A 20,149-nucleotide genomic window follows, 5' to 3' on the forward strand; every position below is an offset into this window, starting at 1 on the left:
CACTGCGCTGACGTCATACCCTGAAGCGTGTTAAAAAAGTTATTCCGGCCGCTAAGGATATATAAAAATTCTCCACTATAGCCACTGCGGCCCGGATAGACTGGTCAACGATCATCACCCTCTTTAGTTTGGAGGAACATTACACCATACCCACTCCAAACCAGCATACTTAGATTGGCTAATTTGACGCTTAAACTCACGAAATATCCGGTCCCACATCCAATAATATACACGTGACAGTGACACGAAAGACATATTTGTGTAAATTTCGACCGCTGTAGAGCGCGGAGTCCGATTGTGCCTCTCTGTCGCTTCGCGCTCTCGCTTGCACTTCAAGCCTTAAATGGAACGCCTCAGAGCAAGGTAACGCCTCAGAGCGAAGTAACGCCTCAGAGCGAGGTAACGCCGCATGAGTCATGTTTTTTCGTGCGTGCAGCCGGCTCCATCGAATTATAAGACGTTGTCACGTCAAAATTAAAAGTTGCTTCTATATTACTATACTTGTAGAATAGTCCAGGTTTTCCAAGATGGAAGCTATTACTTATAAAAATATTTGTTTTAGGTCATATCTTTATTACGACGAATGATTACTGAAATACCGCCGCAGAAGATGTTAGCTGCCCTCAACTACGGGTCAGACTTAGGCGCAAGATATGAGACTATGTAAGTGAATTTAAGTAGTTTTTTTCTATTATACATCTATGTTGTGTGTGCATAAACATGAAAATTTGTATTTTAAATTGGTTTAGCAATTCAAACGGAACCAGCAAGTTCACAGACAAACCTAAAAGGAAACTAAAAGATGACATTGCTTAACCATGTCTTTCTTATTCTTAAATATAGTGGCTGACGAAATATGCGGTATATTGCCTTTTGATTGAATTTAATCACAATTTTTAAATGATTGTGAATTTAGAATAATGAATCAGTCCCGACTGAGCTAGCGTACCCTATTCCGCCGATCATCTAAAACATTGTCATTTTAAATTGTACAAAAATATTTTTTTTATTTATAGGGTAACACTACTAGATCACTTAGTGTGCTATGTGGGCAAAGCGGTAACTGTCCAAGTCAAAGTCAAAGGTGCGAGTGGTGCCAATTCAAACACAGTAACAATGGGAGGATCTGTTACGCCTGCACCACCAGCTACTTGGTTTATGAGGGGCGAAACTACGAGGAACCACGCCCAAATTGTTGCCAGACTACTCGTCGATATGGCTGAAGTTAGTTTCAATATTTATCACTTTTACCCTTGGTGTCTGAGCAGTAAACATTAGCATAAAGACAAGAAAAATACCCCCTACAAACGGGAAATTATGCCCAGGCGTGTATGGAGTTAGAGGCGTACTTATTTATTTTTAATCACTTTCTCGTTAATTAATTGCGGTGGCAGTTAATATAGAAAATCTTAATATATATAAATTACGTGTCACGTTGTTTGTCCGCTATGGACTCCTAAACTACCGAATCGATATCAATCAAATTTGCACACCGTGTGTTGTTTGATACAACTTAAAAGATAGGATAGCTTACATCTCAATTTATACCCGCCATATTATTTCATTGCAAAATATTTGTTTATTATTTGGCAGTCACAATTCTAACAGATGGCGCTGTGTTGAAAGTACCAACGTTTCACATAAGCTACAATTTATGGCATAACCACCAAAAAAGCATGGTAGTCCCCATGACTGGTGTTCTCCTACCGTTTCCCTTGAATAGTTTGCTACTATCTAATATAACAAAAACCTTAGCCACAACAACGCTTGGCCGGTCTGCTAGTATCATATAAATACGAATAAAATTATATTCGAATTCTAGTGAAGGATATAAAAGGCGTGTTGTCTATATTGGCAATCCCGTCAATGGGGCAAAAGGTAGATATTCTGCATCTATCATCTCTTCATTGATTAATCACTGTTTCGGTATTACTCTCGGGTAATTACGCTAAGTGCGTTTACCACTAAGGCAGTGTTGATCTTTTATGTAGGTATATTGTATGTATACGAACCATCAAATTATCGTGTAAGGCTCTCAAACTATGGGTGCTTTTGGCGTGAATCCAACAACAATAATCGTACTTTTATATACCTTCTTTCCCTTCTGGCCAGCGATACTATCGAGCAAAGGAATTTTCAGAAACAAATGCTTTTGTGGATTTATTATTAAGACGAACGTAATTTCAGTACGTGTTTTATTCTATTTTAGGATAAAATATCTCCAGCATGGGGAACAGCGACTCGTATGGCATTAGCCGAGTACATACGGGCAATCGCAAATGTGGACGAAGGGGAAAGACGACCTCAAACATGCATTGCCCAACCCACAGTTTGGCTTGCTTTAGCGGCTTTATGCGTTTGTGAACAAGAACATATTGAACTGTAAGTTCATTTTAAATATTCTTATTGAAATCCTCAAATCGAGTTAATTTTTTTTGTCAGTTTTAAATTTTTTGTTTGTCAATTTTTTTTTCAAGTTTCGTATCGCCGTTTAGATTTTTTTCGGTATTTAATCAAGCATGTTCCAATTACTTATCATTCCAGTAATCGGACTATAAGAGTATTGGAGGAGAGAGTACGTATGTTTGTAAAGAGAGACCTTACCGGTCAAGATTTTTTTTACATTATACGTTATACATAACATTATACGTAACATTATACGTTTTTTACATTATATTATATTATATATATATATATATATTTTATTTTACGTTGTATATTTATTTTTCACAAAATAATTAATTTTCTTCATATTGGTAGTGCTACTTAAATATTTCATCAAACTACAGACAAATTGAGAAATATATCATGTAATTTAATACCCCTATATGAATATTGAAAACGCTTAATTTGTTAAAAAGTCTTAACAAATAAAATGTAATATGAGAACTTCAATATGATGATGTCACTTGTTATTGATGCATTTAATATGATGAGCTAGGGCACACACAGTAAATATATTTTGCTGACTTTTTCAGAATTAACAACTCAGGTCGTGATTCTCGTAACCGGGACTCTATAGCAGACTCTCGCCAGTTCTGCGCCAACCACGACGACGGAATAACATGTGCTGTTATAGAATGTCGCACTTGTGGTACACTATGTGCCGAATGTGATCGCTTTCTTCATCTCAATAGAACCGCGAGGACTCATCAAAGACAGGTACAAAAACAGTTTTAAATTCTATAATTTTTTTGTTAATATTATCGAAATTATTAAGAGAATTTATTTTAAATAGATTTGCAAAGAAGAAGAGAGTGCCATTCGTGTTGACATTCATGAAGGCTGTGGCAGAGCTAAACTCTTCTGGCTATTGTTGCTTGTGGATCGACGTACTCTCAAAGGTAATTAATAATAAAGAGAAACCTCATAATCCGAGGTATTAAGTAGAGTGATTTCAGTAACGGTTTCTTCTTTCACCGAATCTTTCTTTTCATTTCAGTGATGCTTTACCTAAAAAAACAATATATTATTGGGAATAGGGGCTTTTAAAACCTTTTTGTTTTAGTTATATGATTTAATTCTCCATTTTCGCAAAATTTCTAGGGAAAATAAATCGATTTACATATTGATATAAATGTTCAAGGTCAATAGTTAGATTATAGAATTTGATACTTTAATAAAATCTTCCAATAAATTTTGTTTGCAATCACATTTCTTTGAAGAAGAAGTCCATTCCACAGTATGTCCTATTGATTTTTTTTTAAAGACGTAGACGTAGACCTTACTTACCGGATACACGTCATTTGTTAAAAAAATCTACCCTTAACCACAATGGTTGTCTCTTAGGACTGGCAGAATTTCGTGGAATGAGCTGTGAGACAGGCGAAGAACCACCAGATGCAACTGGCCTTGCCGGTGTCTGCCGCTTTTGCGGTACACGTGGCAACTCTGGCCTGCTTGCTATTGGCAATGTATGCGCAGACCAACAGTGCCAGGTAAATGTTACTTAACTTGTAGATTTGTTAACGAGTTAGTAATTTAAATAACTGAATCGAATAGTAATCTAATATATCACTACTATTTTGTCTTTATAAGTAGTAAACATTTTGCTCGTTACTCAATGATTTATTCAAACGAAAGAACATTCAGACAAAACTAAGTTTAAGATAATATTATTAATTGATATACTTATTATTATTATGTATTTGAAAAAAAAATAAGCCATAAAATAATGATGTGGTTAATCTTACTTGAAAGTTTTTTCTTCTTGAAGGCCTGCGTCTGGCATCTTCATGTTTTTCATTTTGTCTTATATTGGGGAATTTAAAAATTTAAAAACCTGAAATAAGACAGAACTGCTACAGCTTTTTGTTTATATCTACAGGAACATGGCCGTGAAGCGTGCGCCCGTATACTTACTTGCGGTCACCTTTGCGGTGGCGTGCGCGGGGAACGTTCATGCCTGCCTTGTCTCTTTGGATGCGCCGGCGCAGGCTCGTTGCGCCAGGACGCTGATGATATGTGCATGATCTGTTTTACTGATCCCCTACAAGCTGCTCCCGCAATACAGGTATTTTTATTTCCTTTGTTACTAGTATCTTGAAGTTTGATTAATTTATTAGAAAAGCGTGATGATGATGTGTTTTTTATCTTATATCGTTTAGCTACTGTGTTATGTGTACAAAAATATTAATAAAAGTAAAATTTAAAGCTTTTTTTATATTCTCTGGAAATTTTGGAACATTTAACTATAGAACATCAACGTTTGTTTCTTTTACAGTTGACATGCGGGCATGTTTTCCACTTACATTGCTGCAGGAAGGTTCTCTTGAACAAATGGAATGGGCCGCGTATTACATTCTCTTTCTCGAAATGTCCCATCTGCAAGGTAAGCCTTTAAGAGTACATATAAGATATGTATTTGTCTGTGGGTTTTGTAAGCCGACCCTCCGACGAACCTAAATAAAATGAAAGAAATAATGTGTATGTATAGTTTATACTAATGTAATTTTGATTTAGTCAAGATTTATATCTTGTTACATGTTTATATGTTAAAGTTTAAATATATCAGACGTATTCAATAACTGTTTTTGAAGACTTTCCTTAAAAATCAGCATAAAGAGATGCGTTATAATAATCATTACGTCAATGAGTAAATATGAAATTCTAGCCAATTAAAGACATGATAGTATGCATGATATGGAATGACGTACCTTATAGGAAGACATCTCACATTGGACCCTCGAAGAGCAACTAGCTCCCATCAAAAAGTTGCGTGAAGAAGTACGTCGCAAAGCCTTAATGAGATTGGAGTATGAAGGCCTGTCTGCTGGAACCTCGAAGGGCAAAAACGTCGGAGACACTGCTGGCTATGCTATGGATAGATACGCGTACTATGTCTGCCATAAGTGTGGAAAGGTGAGATTTTATTCAGTTATCTGGTTGTATAAAATGCATGTCATCCGTAGGGTGATCGATAACGGTCTACTACAGTAGAAGTAAATTTAAAACTACTAAAACAGAAGTAATTCCCGGAACTGAACGGAACTTGGAGACTACTTAGCTTATATATATATAGACCATAGCTTATATTCAGATACATTTCCATTTTAATCCCCTTATACACTAGGTATCTGTGTGTTTTTGGCAAAGGCCTCCTCCAAACATTCAGACAACACACTCCATTATTAAATTTTAAATTGGTTACGCGTTCTTAAAGTAAATATTTCGATATTAATATTATCCTAATATATTTTCATTGTAGGCTTACTTCGGCGGGTTGGCACGTTGTGAAGCTGAGTCGAATGCGTCATGGGACCCCAAAGAGCTGGTGTGTGGCGCCTGCAGTGACGTAGCTGGAGCAAGGACTTGCCCCAAACACGGCTCTGACTTCCTCGAATACAAGTGCCGGTACTGCTGCTCGGTGAGTGGAATATAATATTCTATGATTCTGATACCATTCGTAATAAATGCGCCATTTTTATGAAAATACTAGCACACTGGCCAAGCGTTGCTGTGGCTAAGGTTTATATTATATTACATACGTAGTATTAAACTATTCAAGGAAAACGGTAGGAGAATACCACTCATGGCGACCACCATGCTTTTTTGGTGGTAATGACATTAAATTGTACATTCAACACAGCGCCATCTGTTAGCTGTGACTATCAAATAATGAACAAACATTTTGAAATAAAATAATATTGCGGGTATAAATTGAGATGTAAGCTATTCTATCTTTTATGTTAGATCAAACTACACACGGTGTGCAAATTTGCTTGAAATCGGTTCCGTAGTTTAGGAGTCCATTGCTTGAAATCGGTTCCGTCATAGCGGACAAACAACGTGACGCGTAATTTATATATATTAAGATGGAAAATCTACAAATCAGTAATTACGTAAGCGAGTTTGTGAAATAATAAATCAGATGTTTTTAATTACATGAATAAATATTTTTCATTTTATAATTTATGTAAAATGACACAATTCATGGAATTAGCAGCGTAGCGGTAGGCAGCTTTCTCTCTCTCATCACTGATTTCGTGTGATCAAACCCCGGCTGAATATGCAATAGTAATTCCATTTTTAATGGAAAATGGAATTCCTAATATAATATAAAATATCAAGTATCTCACATACCTCTTCACGCGCATACACAGACACTATAGGTGTAAATGGGGTAGATTATATTCACTAGGGTGATTAATAGCAATTTTTGTTTCATATTTAGAATTATAATTTCATATAAGCCGACGGCTGCTATAATTTATTTTTAATTTGTTCGTATGGTGTGAGAATTATACGATTTTAAGAGACACAAAGGCTGTTCACTTGCTTGTATATACGATATGTAAAAAAAAAAACAGAACTTCAAGACTATTGGTTATAATAAGTGTATAATATTGTAACGCCTATTTATATATATGTTTTGTTATTCAAGGTGGCAGTGTTCTTCTGCTTTGGCACATCTCATTTTTGTAACGCGTGCCACGATGACTTTCAACGCGTTACCAACATACCTCGCCATATGCTGCCCCAATGTCCAGCAGGTATTTCAACTTATTACAAAAGAAAAAAAAAAATATTTTAGTGGAATTGCTTGCGATCTTAAAGTACAAGACAGAACGAAACAATATTAATACGTATGGTATTAGTAGATTAACGTTACCCACAACGTTTTGTGTTAACTGTAACTATAAAGAAAACGTTGACCAATGGAAAGTGTCTCTTTTGTTTTCTCTCTCTTTTCACCGTGGCCTAATAATAGATAGCCATCATACAAAGACCGATTTAGTTATACTCGCGCGATGGAGTTCAGATATATATGGACTAATCTTGCTTATGGAGCATTTTATAAGAGGTCGTAAAATCTCCCATTAGCAATATTATTTATTTAAATTCGTAGACACGGTATCTTCAATAGTTAAACATTTTAATACTTTTTTTTTGGACCGCAAAATTAAGACAAACACATTATATAAATTGACATACATACAAAAATATAAAAAGCGGTGCCGTCCTTATAACATGTGGAAATCAAGTAGACACAATAACAGTGTCAATACCTATCCAAATGTATCTACAATAAATTAATATATAATTTCTAAATAAGTTATGATAAATGTTTGAAAACTTCTTGTTTTGTAGGTCCAAAATGCGAGCAACTACCAGGAACGACAGAGGAATGCCCTCTACACGTTTTGCACCCTCCCACGGGAGAGGAATTTGCCCTCGGCTGTGGAGTGTGTCGCAATGCACATGCCTTCTAAACTACGTTGTCAACACATCACAAATGCACTTTGGTTGATAGTGAATATATGGTTACAACTAATTCTGAAACATTGAAATGGAACGAGGATCATTTTTCGTAAGGGCGTTTGTGCGCTCAAAATCAATACGATTTTTTTTATTGGTTTAATGACAACCCAAATTAATGACGACGAAATTTTTTGTTGATTGTAAAACTCTGTATTATGCTATGAATTTCATGTTATTTTTAAGAATATTTAAGCTATTGACTAATTTCATTCTACTATTGACTGGTAATCCATCCATTTTTTTTGAAACGTCTATCTGTAATATCAATTTATAGTTCTGTCATATACTAATTTTGATATGTGTAGTAGTAAAATGCATATAATTTGTTTTAAAGGTTCTAGGAAACTACACTTTACGATTAAAACATTTTGTCCAATTATACTAATATAATTTACCTTACTGTAATACAGTAAGACCCGTTTATGACGATAAGGCAAAGCGTTCTAAGCCGGAATCGTGTTTTGTTTTAGGGGCTGACCGTATTATGTGGGAAATTGTATTAAATGGGTTTTATTGTATTCATATAACCTAAGTATACAATTAAGGAAATGATAGGGTATAAAACTTATATGACATTATTAAACTATATTAATTATGACAAAAACCAATTCCGACACTACCACTAAAGCAAGATTGTTCCAGTATTACTTTAAAGACTCGTGAATTGCAGTGAATTTAATATGTCAGTCTTGCTTTGACTGTAACCCCATGATTGTATAAGAATCGTTTGGGCGATTTAATCGAAACATTTATTTATTTATTTCGTAAATTAAAAATTACCCCCTTAAGAATACCAGCAGAATTGATTTTGAATTTTCATTCGTCAGTCAAATTTTAAACAAATTATAAAATTTCGGATATTTAAAAAAAAATATTTATAAAATAATATTTTTATAAAAAAATCCTGGCGCTCTTTTATTTTTAGATAGAATTAAGAAAGTATAGACATATGAGCTTAACTTACGATGCTTATTGATCGAAATCTTACGAAAAAAGGTTTAAATTATTTATTTTAGAAAATTGTTGCTTCGGCAAAACACGACTTAAGTTTATAGAGCGCACTTGGACATTGACTTTTAAATTGGCGATTATTCAATATGTTACTTTCCTATAGAAAGGTAATTCTTGTATTTACTTGTATTATTTCTTATATATTTATTATGAAACGCGTTCGGCATACAATTAGATATTAATTTTATGACATCTATTAAACATTGCTGAAGAGTCTGGTAATATTGGTAACGTTTTCCCAACAATTATTAAAAAAAATTGTGTATGTTATATACATAAGTATGCATAACAATGTCTAACTTTTGGAAACCCTTTTAAGTAAAAATACCTGTGTCAAGGTTCCTAGCAGCATAACAAACTCAATATGTATTTAATTATTTATTTTATAACTTATTATCTAGACTAAACAGAGCATTGGTTTTAAACAAATATTGGAACTTACTAAAGTTCTTAAAAAACATATTAATTTATTCTTGTTTTTAAAATGGTTTTAATCTATATGTTCATAAATTATAACCACAATTATAGGAAAGTCAAATAGGTCCAGTGCGCTCGATAGCTTAGCGATATCGAACGTGGGCCTATTCTGTTTGTCTTTTAAAAAATAGGAAAAAAATGGGAAATTTCATAACACCACCTAAAGGTGAAGTGCACTAAATACTGGAGATGTAATTGAAGGAAAGAAATACTCTCAAATTCTTTAATTATAAGTTAAATTTTAATATTAAATTCCAATGGTTTCCATTTATCTAAACATCTTTTTAGATTCTGATGAAAGATCAGATTGTAGTTGATCAGTAGTTCATTGGGTCGACTCGCGCTTCTAGCAAGTTTTTTATTTTCGAAAAGCAGTTATGTTAATATCCAAAGTTAAATTTACGTGCGGCACTTCATCGCGTTAAATTTTTTCAGCCTGTACAATGATTTAGCTTACCCCGTTTTCTATAATAGACGAGTCGAAACTTTTTCTTTAGACAGCTGGTATATCTCCTATTCATAATTATTTAAGATTTCAACTTTGAACTCGGGTATTATTATGAAGGTTCATGTCATGCGGATGTTCCTGATTGCTTTAATCTATGATATTTTTGTTACTTTATTATATTTTTTGCATTAGCTCTTGCATATCCGTTGCTTATTATTGTACTTATAGTCATTATGTGTAGATGTAATAGGTGTATAAATGTCTAATATTGATATATCTTTCGTCTGTAATAAATACAGATTTAATTGTTAGTTTTGGTAGAATTTAACTGTATATTCAAATTGCCGCTACACGATATTTCTGACTGGTATTTTGACCATAATGTCCATTGATAAGATTAATTTTATTACAAATCGAAGCATGGAACAGCATAGAATTTATTAATATGGATGAAAGATAATGTCCCTCTATCGTTCTGCAACAAAGTTATTTCAACTAATCTGCGCGTTTGCCACTTTGCAATGGAGAAAATTATATTTATTTATTTCACACTTAAATCATGACATATAAAAAAATCTTATTACATGGCGTGTCGTCACTGACACGCTTTGGTATTTTAATGTTGTGTCATAAGCACGAAACTTTTTAGAATTATCTACGTACATACAGATGTTCAGTTTTACAGAAAAATATTCATAATTATATAATTTTAAAATAGGGATGTATTTATATTTATTTTATAATTGATTATTATAACAGATTTTACGTAGTAATGCGCAAGCGGCTGATTTTGGGCTAAAACCAATTTATATATAAAATAACCAAAATTTATTTCGTACTGACCTAAAAAACTTTGTCACGGCAAGAAGGCCTGTTGGTGTACAAAACAAACCACCAAAAATATTATTTTAACTCAGGATATAGACAAAAAGAGGCGACTAATAGATCACAAACCTTACCATCCTTATTAATTATCTATTCTGTAACAAAACACGATCGCATACGTAGTCCAGAAATCCAGTCACTTGCATAATATATTTAAACCACATTGTAAAAAACTAGATACAAGCGACTTACACACAGTACATCGTTTTCATGCAGATAAATTCCAACACTGGATTTGAATAATACCAGTTATTGATATTTCAAGTCATTTAATTTAACTTCTGTTTCCGTGTCAATATTGATAAAATTGTAATTATTATTTATTAAATAAGAATGGCTTTGGCACTAAGAAAAACTACTTTTAGTTAAAAAGGAACCAATTATTGATATATTAGTTTAGCCATTTTAAGGTTTATTATATTATTAATTTGTTATAAAGATTGGTTGTATGTAGCGCGATTTGAATTTTCAATTCCATGTTCGATATATGTCATATCAATGTTGTGAATCGATTGCAAAACTTTCATATATACGTAGTAGTGTTTCATGTTGTTGATCCTAAATGTCTAAATAATAACCAAAGACTTTCTCTGAAAGCAAGTATATGCGTATTTTAGCTTAACTTTTAGTTATATTTATTATACGACGAGTTGGTTAAAACGAGTTTATAGTAGTATGGAAACACAAAGAATTCGTAGTTTTTCTGTCCACCTGGACGTCGAAATTTTATCTTGCAATATAAACTTCCTACAAAATGTCACTACTTTGAAATTAAAAGAAAATTAAACGATAAAAAACCGCAAGTAAACTCCATTCAAAATTATATACAATGTCTTCTTGGAATGCACTAAACTTCCTGTTTGTGACTTCATATTTAATAAATGTAACACTTGCTAGATTAAGAGTTTTTAAATAAAAATAAAGAAATTAATGCTGTTTTTTGTTACCCTACGAATAGTACGATAATATAAAATTACGATATATATTTCTGAGATTAAAAAACAAATGAAATAAGGTTTGAATTAATTACACTTCTGAATCTTGTATTCTTCTTTAGAATTTTAAAGATATAAGCGCCTTACAGCTTAAGCCAAGATACAGGCCTTAGCTCTGTATTTCTGTATAATCATTTTTTAAATAAGCAAGTATGTCATTAGCCTTCTGTGTAGTAAATTTTTAGACCTAATAGATTTCCTCAAGATATTTTTCTTAATCGTATTGAAGCACGTGATAATTGCGCATATAGAAAAGAACACAATGCACAGTCGTTATTCGAACGCACGACCTCGGGATTGAGAGGCGCATGCTTAAGCCACTAGATCAACACGGCTCATATAAGCGTAAGGGAATTTGATTTTTGATAAAGCATAAATTATACCTGCACACATTATCTTCAACCACTATTCATGATTTTATATTTAAATTATAATCTAAAAAAACTCATGTCAGAATAGAGTGGTACGATTTTTTTTTATCTTATCAGTAGAAAATAAAAACAAATGATATGCTTTATCGTGTTCATGTCCAGGTTTCCGGGAGATCAGCCTATGCGAGACCGTACCTGTTGTTGGCGAATATGAATTTTACAATATTATTTATCTAATTTGGGGAATATTTTTGCGACACAGTCTTCACAAGTCACCAGAAATCAACTCGGAGCTTCGGGTCAAATATTTAGAGCAGTTCACCACGACTATTTTTAATTTATGTTTTTGTTGCTCATATTATTTATGTTTTGCTGACTGTGTGTACTAAATTAATAAGTGTTTAAATTTAGTACTAATTATTAAAAATAAGAGCGAAAGTGAGTGACTATTATTATTTCGCTGGTCATCTATAAATTCATTTGGCCTAAAAACCTAGCGATGTACAAATTATTATTTACTATTTACATTCACGAGTCATTGTGTAGCACTCATGCAACACTAGTGCATTAGTTTATCATTGTACAAACAAATACAAGAGACACTTCAGTCCGATATCTTCGAAAGATTTCATCGTACAATCGATATCTTTATCTCAAAAATTCTAGAGCACCAAAACTTACTTATTGATTTGGGTTCGCCAGTTTGTGGTGCTATTTGGATTGGGTGTCATCTATGAAACTAAGATGTTCTTAAAATTTAAGGTAATCTTTATATTATTATATATTTTAATAAGTTCTCATTTTTAATATGCATGGTTCATTTATTATAAATAAAACTAGAAAAACAACATTTCTTTGGAAAAACGAAAAAATAGTTATTGTAACAGCCTGCCTTTAGCCTTGTCACTATTACCGTAAAACAGTAAATCATTTTTTAACTTCTTTAACGGAAATTACTACATATGTAGCATTTACATACATTTTGAGTTTTTCACGACTCGTGGTCACTGAGTCTCTATGTTTTTATAAAGTTGAACGGAGATTAACAGAAAAATGTTCAACAGCAGAACGAAGCGTGAAAATTTACCCAATTTCTGCTTTAGTAAACTTACGACCGAGTCATGCTTCCAAATTCGTAACTGTTAAGAGACATAGATATCTACTTTCTATAAAAAAAAATTAGATATTTAAATTTAGAACTCGTGATTGCCGAGCATATATTTTTTTTTGTTTTTGCCAATTTCTACAACTATACATAATAATACTAAACTACCTACCTATAGTAATACTATATATGAACTAGGTTTATACTACACACTAATCAATAAAATATTTCTTTAAGATTTGGAAAGCGAGGGCGCGTTCGTATCTTGGCATATTGGCTCTTTCCTTCAGCCTGAACACCACATGGCGAATTCCACGTGACGCATTCCACTATGGTGGATTAACATTTGCCCTCCTCGTTACTATAGCGCTGGTAATGGTCGCCTTGCCAGTAGTACTGTTGCAATTGTCAATGGGTCAATTAAGCCAGCAAGATCCCGTAGGAGTTTGGACGGCTGTCCCTCTGTTTAAAGGTAACACTAAATCATCCCAGAACGTCATTGCACTTTTAATCTCCTTGTATGTTTGATGCGATGGTAATTGAAAGTATAATACCTATAACTAACTTACATATGGAAGTAGAAAATAGGTGAATTCGGTACATAGCGTTCACGTAAGCATGTTTTTATCTGTGTTTGCGTAATAACATTTCTAACTATTCCGAAGCAAAATAAAGTTTGATATTTACTTCTTCACTTTGGATTAGCAAAGATCATCATTAACTTCAGACTAAACGAATCCTCCTAAGCGTAGATATATTAAAAAAACAATTAGTTATACAGGTAATATTGGAAGTAGCATCTTCAAAAACATGTTTAAAAAAATTACATATATTATAAATAGTAGTCATAATTTTTAATGTCGAAATTTTCTAATTTGTACAACAGTGAATTAAAAACTTTCTAGGGGTTGGATACCTACGGCTCTTGATTACATATACTGCATCAATTTGTGTCATCATATATCTTGCAATGTCCGCCACGATTTTCCTGTATACTATCAACAACTCCATTCCCTTTGGAGTATGCACTGATCTGTTAGATATAGCGGTGAGTGATATAACTTTCAATTTTGCCATAATCTCCTAGCGACATCCTAAATACACATAAAAAACATATATAGAAGACTCTAATTACTATATTAGCATTATGACGAAGTCTTAAAATGCTGTGTCGGCGCCTAATCAGCCAATATTATGATTTAGCTACGTTGCAATTGGCATCGCATGAAAAAAATATATTTAATTTTGAGTAAATTAAAATCCTGGAAGCTCAATGATTAGGTCTGTTTTTGTATATTTTTCTTTGGACTGTGCTATTACGTAATTTAATTATCTAATATAACCGCTGCACTCAGTTACCTATTAAATTATCTATAAGCTTAGAGCAGTGAATTTTTAGCTTACCTTTTTTGAAACTAAAATCTTGGCTTTAAATTGATTATTAGATATCAATATTTCCAGGGTCAGGAGCCTGAAGTGGTCAATTACAACGCCACACTATGTTTTAAGTGAGTATTTGTTTGTAGCTATTGTATATCCAAATATGTTCATGCATTCAAAGTTCCGTATTGTTTTAGCGAGACGTTTTTTTCTCCCATACGTGAGAAGCCAGAATACTATATTGCATTATCGCTGCTTATTGTTTTCATTTGGCTCCTCTTTCCTTTTATGTAAGTATTCAATTCGATTAACAGACAAACCTTTGTTGCATAATTATAATATTATATTACCTATTCAAATTCCATGTTTGTAATCTTAGTGGTTTTTTTATTGCGTATTACTAATCAAAATATGCGGAGTGCGTCATTGGACGTTCGGAGTCCAGGGTTTTTCCGAAGCTAAGTTTAAGTTAGATCTATGTCATGTATGTAACCCCAATAAGACACAAGTTTGCGCCGCGCCAATAAACACCCTTTGTCGCTACTCCTCTTTTCGAAGACACTCTTCTTAAAGCCACAGCCAGCATTGGAATACCTGGCGTTGACATATCGAACGACCTTCAGTTTCGCGGTCACTTGGAGGGAAAGGCTAAATTAGCCTCCAAAAAGCTTGGTGTGCTCAGCAAAGCGACACGGTACTTCACTCTGGGCCATCGCTTGCAACTGTATAAAGCGCAAATTCGGCTCCACATGGAGTACTGTTGTCACCTCTGGGCGGGGGCTCCCCAGTACCAGCTCTTTCCACTTGACCGTATTCAACGAAGAGCGGTTCGAATCGTCGACGACCAATCCCTCTCCGAGCGGCTTGATCCTTTGGCGTTGCGTAGAGATCTGGGGTCACTCTGCATCTTCTACCGCATATACCATGGAGAGTGTTCAGAAGAGTTGTTCGGATTAATACCTGCAGCTGAGTTTCATCATCGGACGTCAAGGCAGAATATGAAACTTCCACCCGTATCACCTCGGCGTCCGTTGACAACTGATCGTTTTTTAAGGCAGCTTTTGCTCCGAACCACCACTATGTAGAACCAGCTGCCCACTGAAGTATTTCCGACCCAATTCGACTTAGGGTCCTTCAAGAAAGAGCGTACCAATTTTTAAAATGCCATCTTCGGTCTCGCGGCAGTGTCCATGTGCAGAGGTATCAATTAATATCTGGTGAGCCTGTTCGCCCCGTGTTCTACTAAAAAAAACTTTCTCTCCGATACCTTATTATATTTTGTGTGTTATTAAAATATGTTTATTAGACTTTACAGACCTGTGAAGTCGTTGAGAGTAATTTTCTTCGTATTGGGCCCAACTGCCCCAATACTGTGGATTATAATTTTATCAGCTGCTGGAGATAAAACTAGTCTTAGCTGGTTTAGTAAGAGAGACGACTGGGTAAATTTGTTGAGGCCACACATATGGAATAAGGCAATAGCCCAAGCGTTGATAACTGCTCATGTAGCTGGGGGCTTTCTTATATCATCTGGAGACTCAATATTTGTGACTTCGGATGTGGAATGGTAAGTAGAAATAAAGTATGTTAAGTCGATCTAATAATGTCGAAATGCGAATCTTTGCGAACTTTGCGATTTGATATGTCAGCATATTTTGGTGTACCAACGGATATTAATTTACTTATATATATTTAAATCAATTTATGTTCGGTTGTTTTGCTAAAACTCGAGAAACATTGGAAAGTAACATGTCAATAGGAATGACGCAATGACTCCAAGACGCAAAACGGGAGATGTCTTATGGGGAAAATTGGCTTTTAATCATAAAAATGTCCCAAAGATTCGTTATATAAGGAAATACCTTTAACTAAGGAATTTCTCTAGCCATGATGATTATTAAAAAATATTGCGTTCTGAAAACGTAAAGTAATTTAAAAGAAATAAACGTAAAAGTAATAATAATCCTTTTATTATTTTATTAATTAATAATTTGTCAGACGTTCGACGACTGAAAAAAACCCATGTTGTAATATCTGGGGATGATAGAAGGGGTAGATCACCGTAACTTAGATCTGTCATTTTTGTTAAATAAAAAGTTGTATAACCTCTTTATATAGATTACTTAATATATGAGTTCTTAAATGCGTAAGATAACACGATTATGTAACACAAATTCTATAATCAAGTTTCTTATGTTTAACATAACCTGATAATGTTTAAACGTACTTTTCAGGACCTCGCTTTCATTAGTTGGAAGTAACATTATAACAGTTTGGTTTGGGTTGATTGTATGGTTTGCCCTCGGCGATGCAGAGGCTGGTAATGATGTGTTTGCAGTGCTGACTCGGACATACAATTTTACTATAGAGAAAAACCTCAGTACTGTGTGGCCTATTTTAATATTTGCGACGTTATTTTTATCAGGATTAATAAGTATTGTGAGTAAATATTGCCATCGCATTATTTTTGCAACATTAAGATTGAATGTTACTATATCAAAGGATTGCCTTGTAATTTTAAAATAGTTATTGTGTAGCTTGTTTTCTAGTAAGTAGAAAAAATTACAAGATTACATGCTACCAATGATTTTTTGTGATGTTTCAGGCATCTGAGCAGTGCCAGTGTTGGCCTAGTTAGTGGCTTCAGGGTGCGACTCTCATACCTGAGGTCGTAGGTTCGATCCCCGGCTGTGCACCAATGGACTTTCTTTCTATGTGCGCATTTAACATTTGCTCGAACGGTGAAGGAAAACATCGTGAGGAAACCGACATGTCTTAGACCCAAAAAGTCGACGGCGTGTGTCAGGCACTGGAGGCTGATCACCTACTTGCCTATTAAATTTAAAAATAATCATGAAACAGGTTCAGAAATCTGAGGCCAAGATCTAAGGAGGATGTAGCGCCACTGACTTATTTATTTTTATTTTATTCAGGTATCTCTACTCTATCCTTTATATGATCGGTTTCGTCGTATCCAAGGAGTCAAATGGCGATATATTTCAATTGGAAGCTCCTTAGTCGGATCAGGCCTAGCAATTGCGTTATTACTTGATCACAATGCACTAATTTTATTAGAGGATACAGTGTTGCCGTTTCTTGTTAATTTTACTACTATAATTGAAATATCCGCTTTCGTTTTTGTATATGGTATGTATATTTCATTACCATTACAACCAGTAACATTAGGGTAAAAGATATACGTGAGAAGTGTAGGTTAATAGACGACGTAGTGAGAGGAACGAAAGGGAATGCTTAGGTGATTTGGCAACGTAGAACTTATGAATGAGAAGCGGTTAGCATGTAGGATACTCGTATACTACAAGGCAACTGTTGATGGTGAAGCTGGGTTGGATAGACCTTGTCGTTCATAGAGAGGGACAGTTAAAAGTACCCATAACCAACGAGCATGCATGATGAATGTCATGAAATTGGATGAAGCAAGATCTACGTTAGGACCGTAGAAAGTAGATGTTCTTGGTATCAGCGCCTACCTCTTCGGGTAGAAGAGTATAGAAGTTTATACGTTTTTGCTTAACTCTTACGTAGGAAACGTAAGTTGGTAGTAGGTACAAATAAAATATCTTCAGATTAAAAAGGGAATGTAACCTTACTGCTTTAACGGAAAGTGTCTCCTGTTAACACCCCATGTTCCGTGCAATTCGACGCGTGTCTTTTTATATCTTCACTAGCAGACCGGCCAAGCGTTGCTGTGGCTAAGGTTTTTGTTATATTACATAGTAGCAAACTATTCAAGGGAAACGGTAGGAGGACACCAGTCATGGGGACCACCATGCTTCTTTGGTGGTTATGCCATTAAATTGTAGCTTATGTGAAACGTGGGTACTTTAAACACAGCGCCATCTGTTAGAATTGTGACTATCAAATAATAAACAAATATTTTGCAATAAAATAATATTGCAGATATAAATTGAGATGTCAGCTATCCGTTCTTTTAAGTTAGATCAAACTGCACACGGTGTGCAAATTTAATTTAAAATCAGTTAAGTAGTTTAGGAGTCCATCGCGGACAAACAACGTGACACGAGATTTATATATATTAAGATTACTAAAGCTGATAGTGTCATAGTAATGAAATGAGATGGATTCAGTTATTAATAAGTTATAATATAATTGTTTGCCATTTTTTATCAATATACAATTTTAATTATACAATAACTTTTTAGTTTACGTTTTCACAGAATGTTATGTAATTGACAGTAAAGACTTTTTACAGGATGGAATTTGCTTTTACACGATATAGAATTTCTAACTGGCAGAGAGTTACTACGCTTTTGGGTTTGGGGACTATGTTCAGTTCCTGGTATTATAGCACCAATTCTAATTTGGTGGTACACAACTCACTATTTAACAGCGCCACAGTGGACACAAGCGCCGTGGGCAGCGACTGGTCTAACGGCAGCAACAACAATAACCATTATAATTATAATATCTTTTGCTATATATTCGGTTGCTCGACAAGTCCAATATGATACTATCTCGGTAATATATTTTAAATTTTATAACTTGCATTGCGAAATGTCGTTTGTTTCCTTCTGCTTCAGCGAACTTGTCTAATTTTCCGCAATACCGGAACTGTTTAATAAGGAAAAAACTTGAAGGTAAAAGAATGCGTCGCATATACGATTTTTTTTGCTTTACAGAAAATGAAATCATCTATACGACCTTCGCGGCATTGGGGACCCAGAGATCCTATAGCGCATTACTATTGGTTAATGAGACGTGACGAAGCAGATCCTCACGCTCCACGATCTAGGTACCACAGACGAAACTTGGGACAATTCTCCGGCACGTCTAGTGTTTTAAGTATACCTAAATCACAGGAAATTAGCGATGTACCTAAAGAAGTCAAGAGACGTTCCAATTCTGATGATTGGCTTTATAGTTATCGAAAAGAATACCTAGCAGAATTATTTGAAATGCATTACCCAACAAGACGAAGATCGAAGTCTCTAGATTGGCCAAAGACAATAGACAAAGTAAAAACGAACAGCCGAACTTCCACCGACGCCTCTGTTATAATAGTTGAAAATAATGTTACTTCTAAATGTTAGGATACATCTTGTTTCTAATGCTTGTTAATACGGTGTATTACGTACGACAGATTGTGCATTAATTATGATTATCTGTTGTCTAGTCACGATTCAATTAAGAAAATCAAGGACGTACTATTTATAAATTATAATTTTTTGTAATATGGATCCTTTTATTTCGGGCTAAAAATCCTCTTTGTGAATATTTAAAGTGTACAAGGTTTGTCTACATGGCCACTGACCAATTAGTCATTTACAAAACTTTGGTATAAGATATTTTTGTTTCCCTAATGTACGGTAACGTTACATAGCCTTATGTTTGACAAGGAAATGAATCAAAGTGGCCTCATCTATCGCGGGACGGCCTACGTGACTGGTCAAAGCCGACCTTCCTTTAGGAAGATGACGGTTGCCTTATTTCGTTTCTCTTTGTTAATAAAAGATCGGCCGATTATAATATATTCCGAACATATCATATGTGCGTCATCCGATGCACCAAACGCATGTCAAGAACAGTAATTGCTCTTTACTTTTTTATTTAAGTACCGCAGATATCTGTCGCAATACGAGTATATGAATGACACTTATAGGAAAGTGTAAATATAGTATTTATATATTTTTATACCCGTACTATGGTCTGTTACGTAATCGATTTATACATAGTG

The 20,149-nt window shown here is 34.3% G+C and overlaps 2 protein-coding genes across 7 annotated transcripts in view; both read left to right on the plus strand.

The window, feature by feature from the left end:
• LOC125062457 (E3 ubiquitin-protein ligase MYCBP2) overlaps positions 1–11,513 on the plus strand; it is a 93,547-nt gene extending 82,034 nt beyond the window's left edge. For all 6 annotated transcript variants that reach the window (XM_047668403.1, XM_047668405.1, XM_047668406.1 and 3 more), the window contains exons 65-76: positions 563–663; positions 1,017–1,224; positions 2,210–2,382; positions 2,979–3,162; positions 3,239–3,344; positions 3,790–3,938; positions 4,328–4,513; positions 4,724–4,831; positions 5,164–5,361; positions 5,708–5,866; positions 6,884–6,992; positions 7,591–11,513. In XM_047668403.1, the coding sequence (XP_047524359.1) occupies positions 563–663; positions 1,017–1,224; positions 2,210–2,382; positions 2,979–3,162; positions 3,239–3,344; positions 3,790–3,938; positions 4,328–4,513; positions 4,724–4,831; positions 5,164–5,361; positions 5,708–5,866; positions 6,884–6,992; positions 7,591–7,712 (1,803 nt within the window). In that variant the 3' untranslated portion in view covers positions 7,713–11,513. The remainder of the gene's footprint in view (positions 1–562; positions 664–1,016; positions 1,225–2,209; positions 2,383–2,978; positions 3,163–3,238; positions 3,345–3,789; positions 3,939–4,327; positions 4,514–4,723; positions 4,832–5,163; positions 5,362–5,707; positions 5,867–6,883; positions 6,993–7,590) is intronic.
• A 989-nt stretch (positions 11,514–12,502) lies between these two features.
• Positions 12,503–19,613, plus strand: LOC125062134 (sodium- and chloride-dependent neutral and basic amino acid transporter B(0+)-like). Its single transcript, XM_047667723.1, has 10 exons — positions 12,503–12,710; positions 13,291–13,525; positions 13,959–14,101; positions 14,515–14,561; positions 14,631–14,723; positions 15,740–16,000; positions 16,668–16,872; positions 17,367–17,580; positions 18,668–18,933; positions 19,095–19,613. Exons 1-10 carry the CDS (start codon positions 12,693–12,695, stop codon positions 19,503–19,505), a joined length of 1,893 nt encoding a protein of 630 aa, XP_047523679.1. The 5' UTR covers positions 12,503–12,692; the 3' UTR covers positions 19,506–19,613.
• Positions 19,614–20,149: the final 536 nt, after the last annotated feature.

The sequence above is a fragment of the Pieris napi genome, chromosome Z (genome assembly GCF_905475465.1).
Source record: "Pieris napi chromosome Z, ilPieNapi1.2, whole genome shotgun sequence".
In the NCBI taxonomy this organism is placed as follows: domain Eukaryota; kingdom Metazoa; phylum Arthropoda; class Insecta; order Lepidoptera; family Pieridae; genus Pieris; species Pieris napi.

Bases quoted from the DNA above. Each gene is read 5' to 3' on its own strand.
- LOC125062134 (XM_047667723.1), top strand. The intron at 16,873-17,366 runs GTGAGTAAATAT...TATTTTATTCAG, and splicing joins TATCAGGATTAATAAGTATT to GTATCTCTACTCTATCCTTT. The intron at 18,934-19,094 runs GTAATATATTTT...TTTGCTTTACAG, and splicing joins TCCAATATGATACTATCTCG to AAAATGAAATCATCTATACG.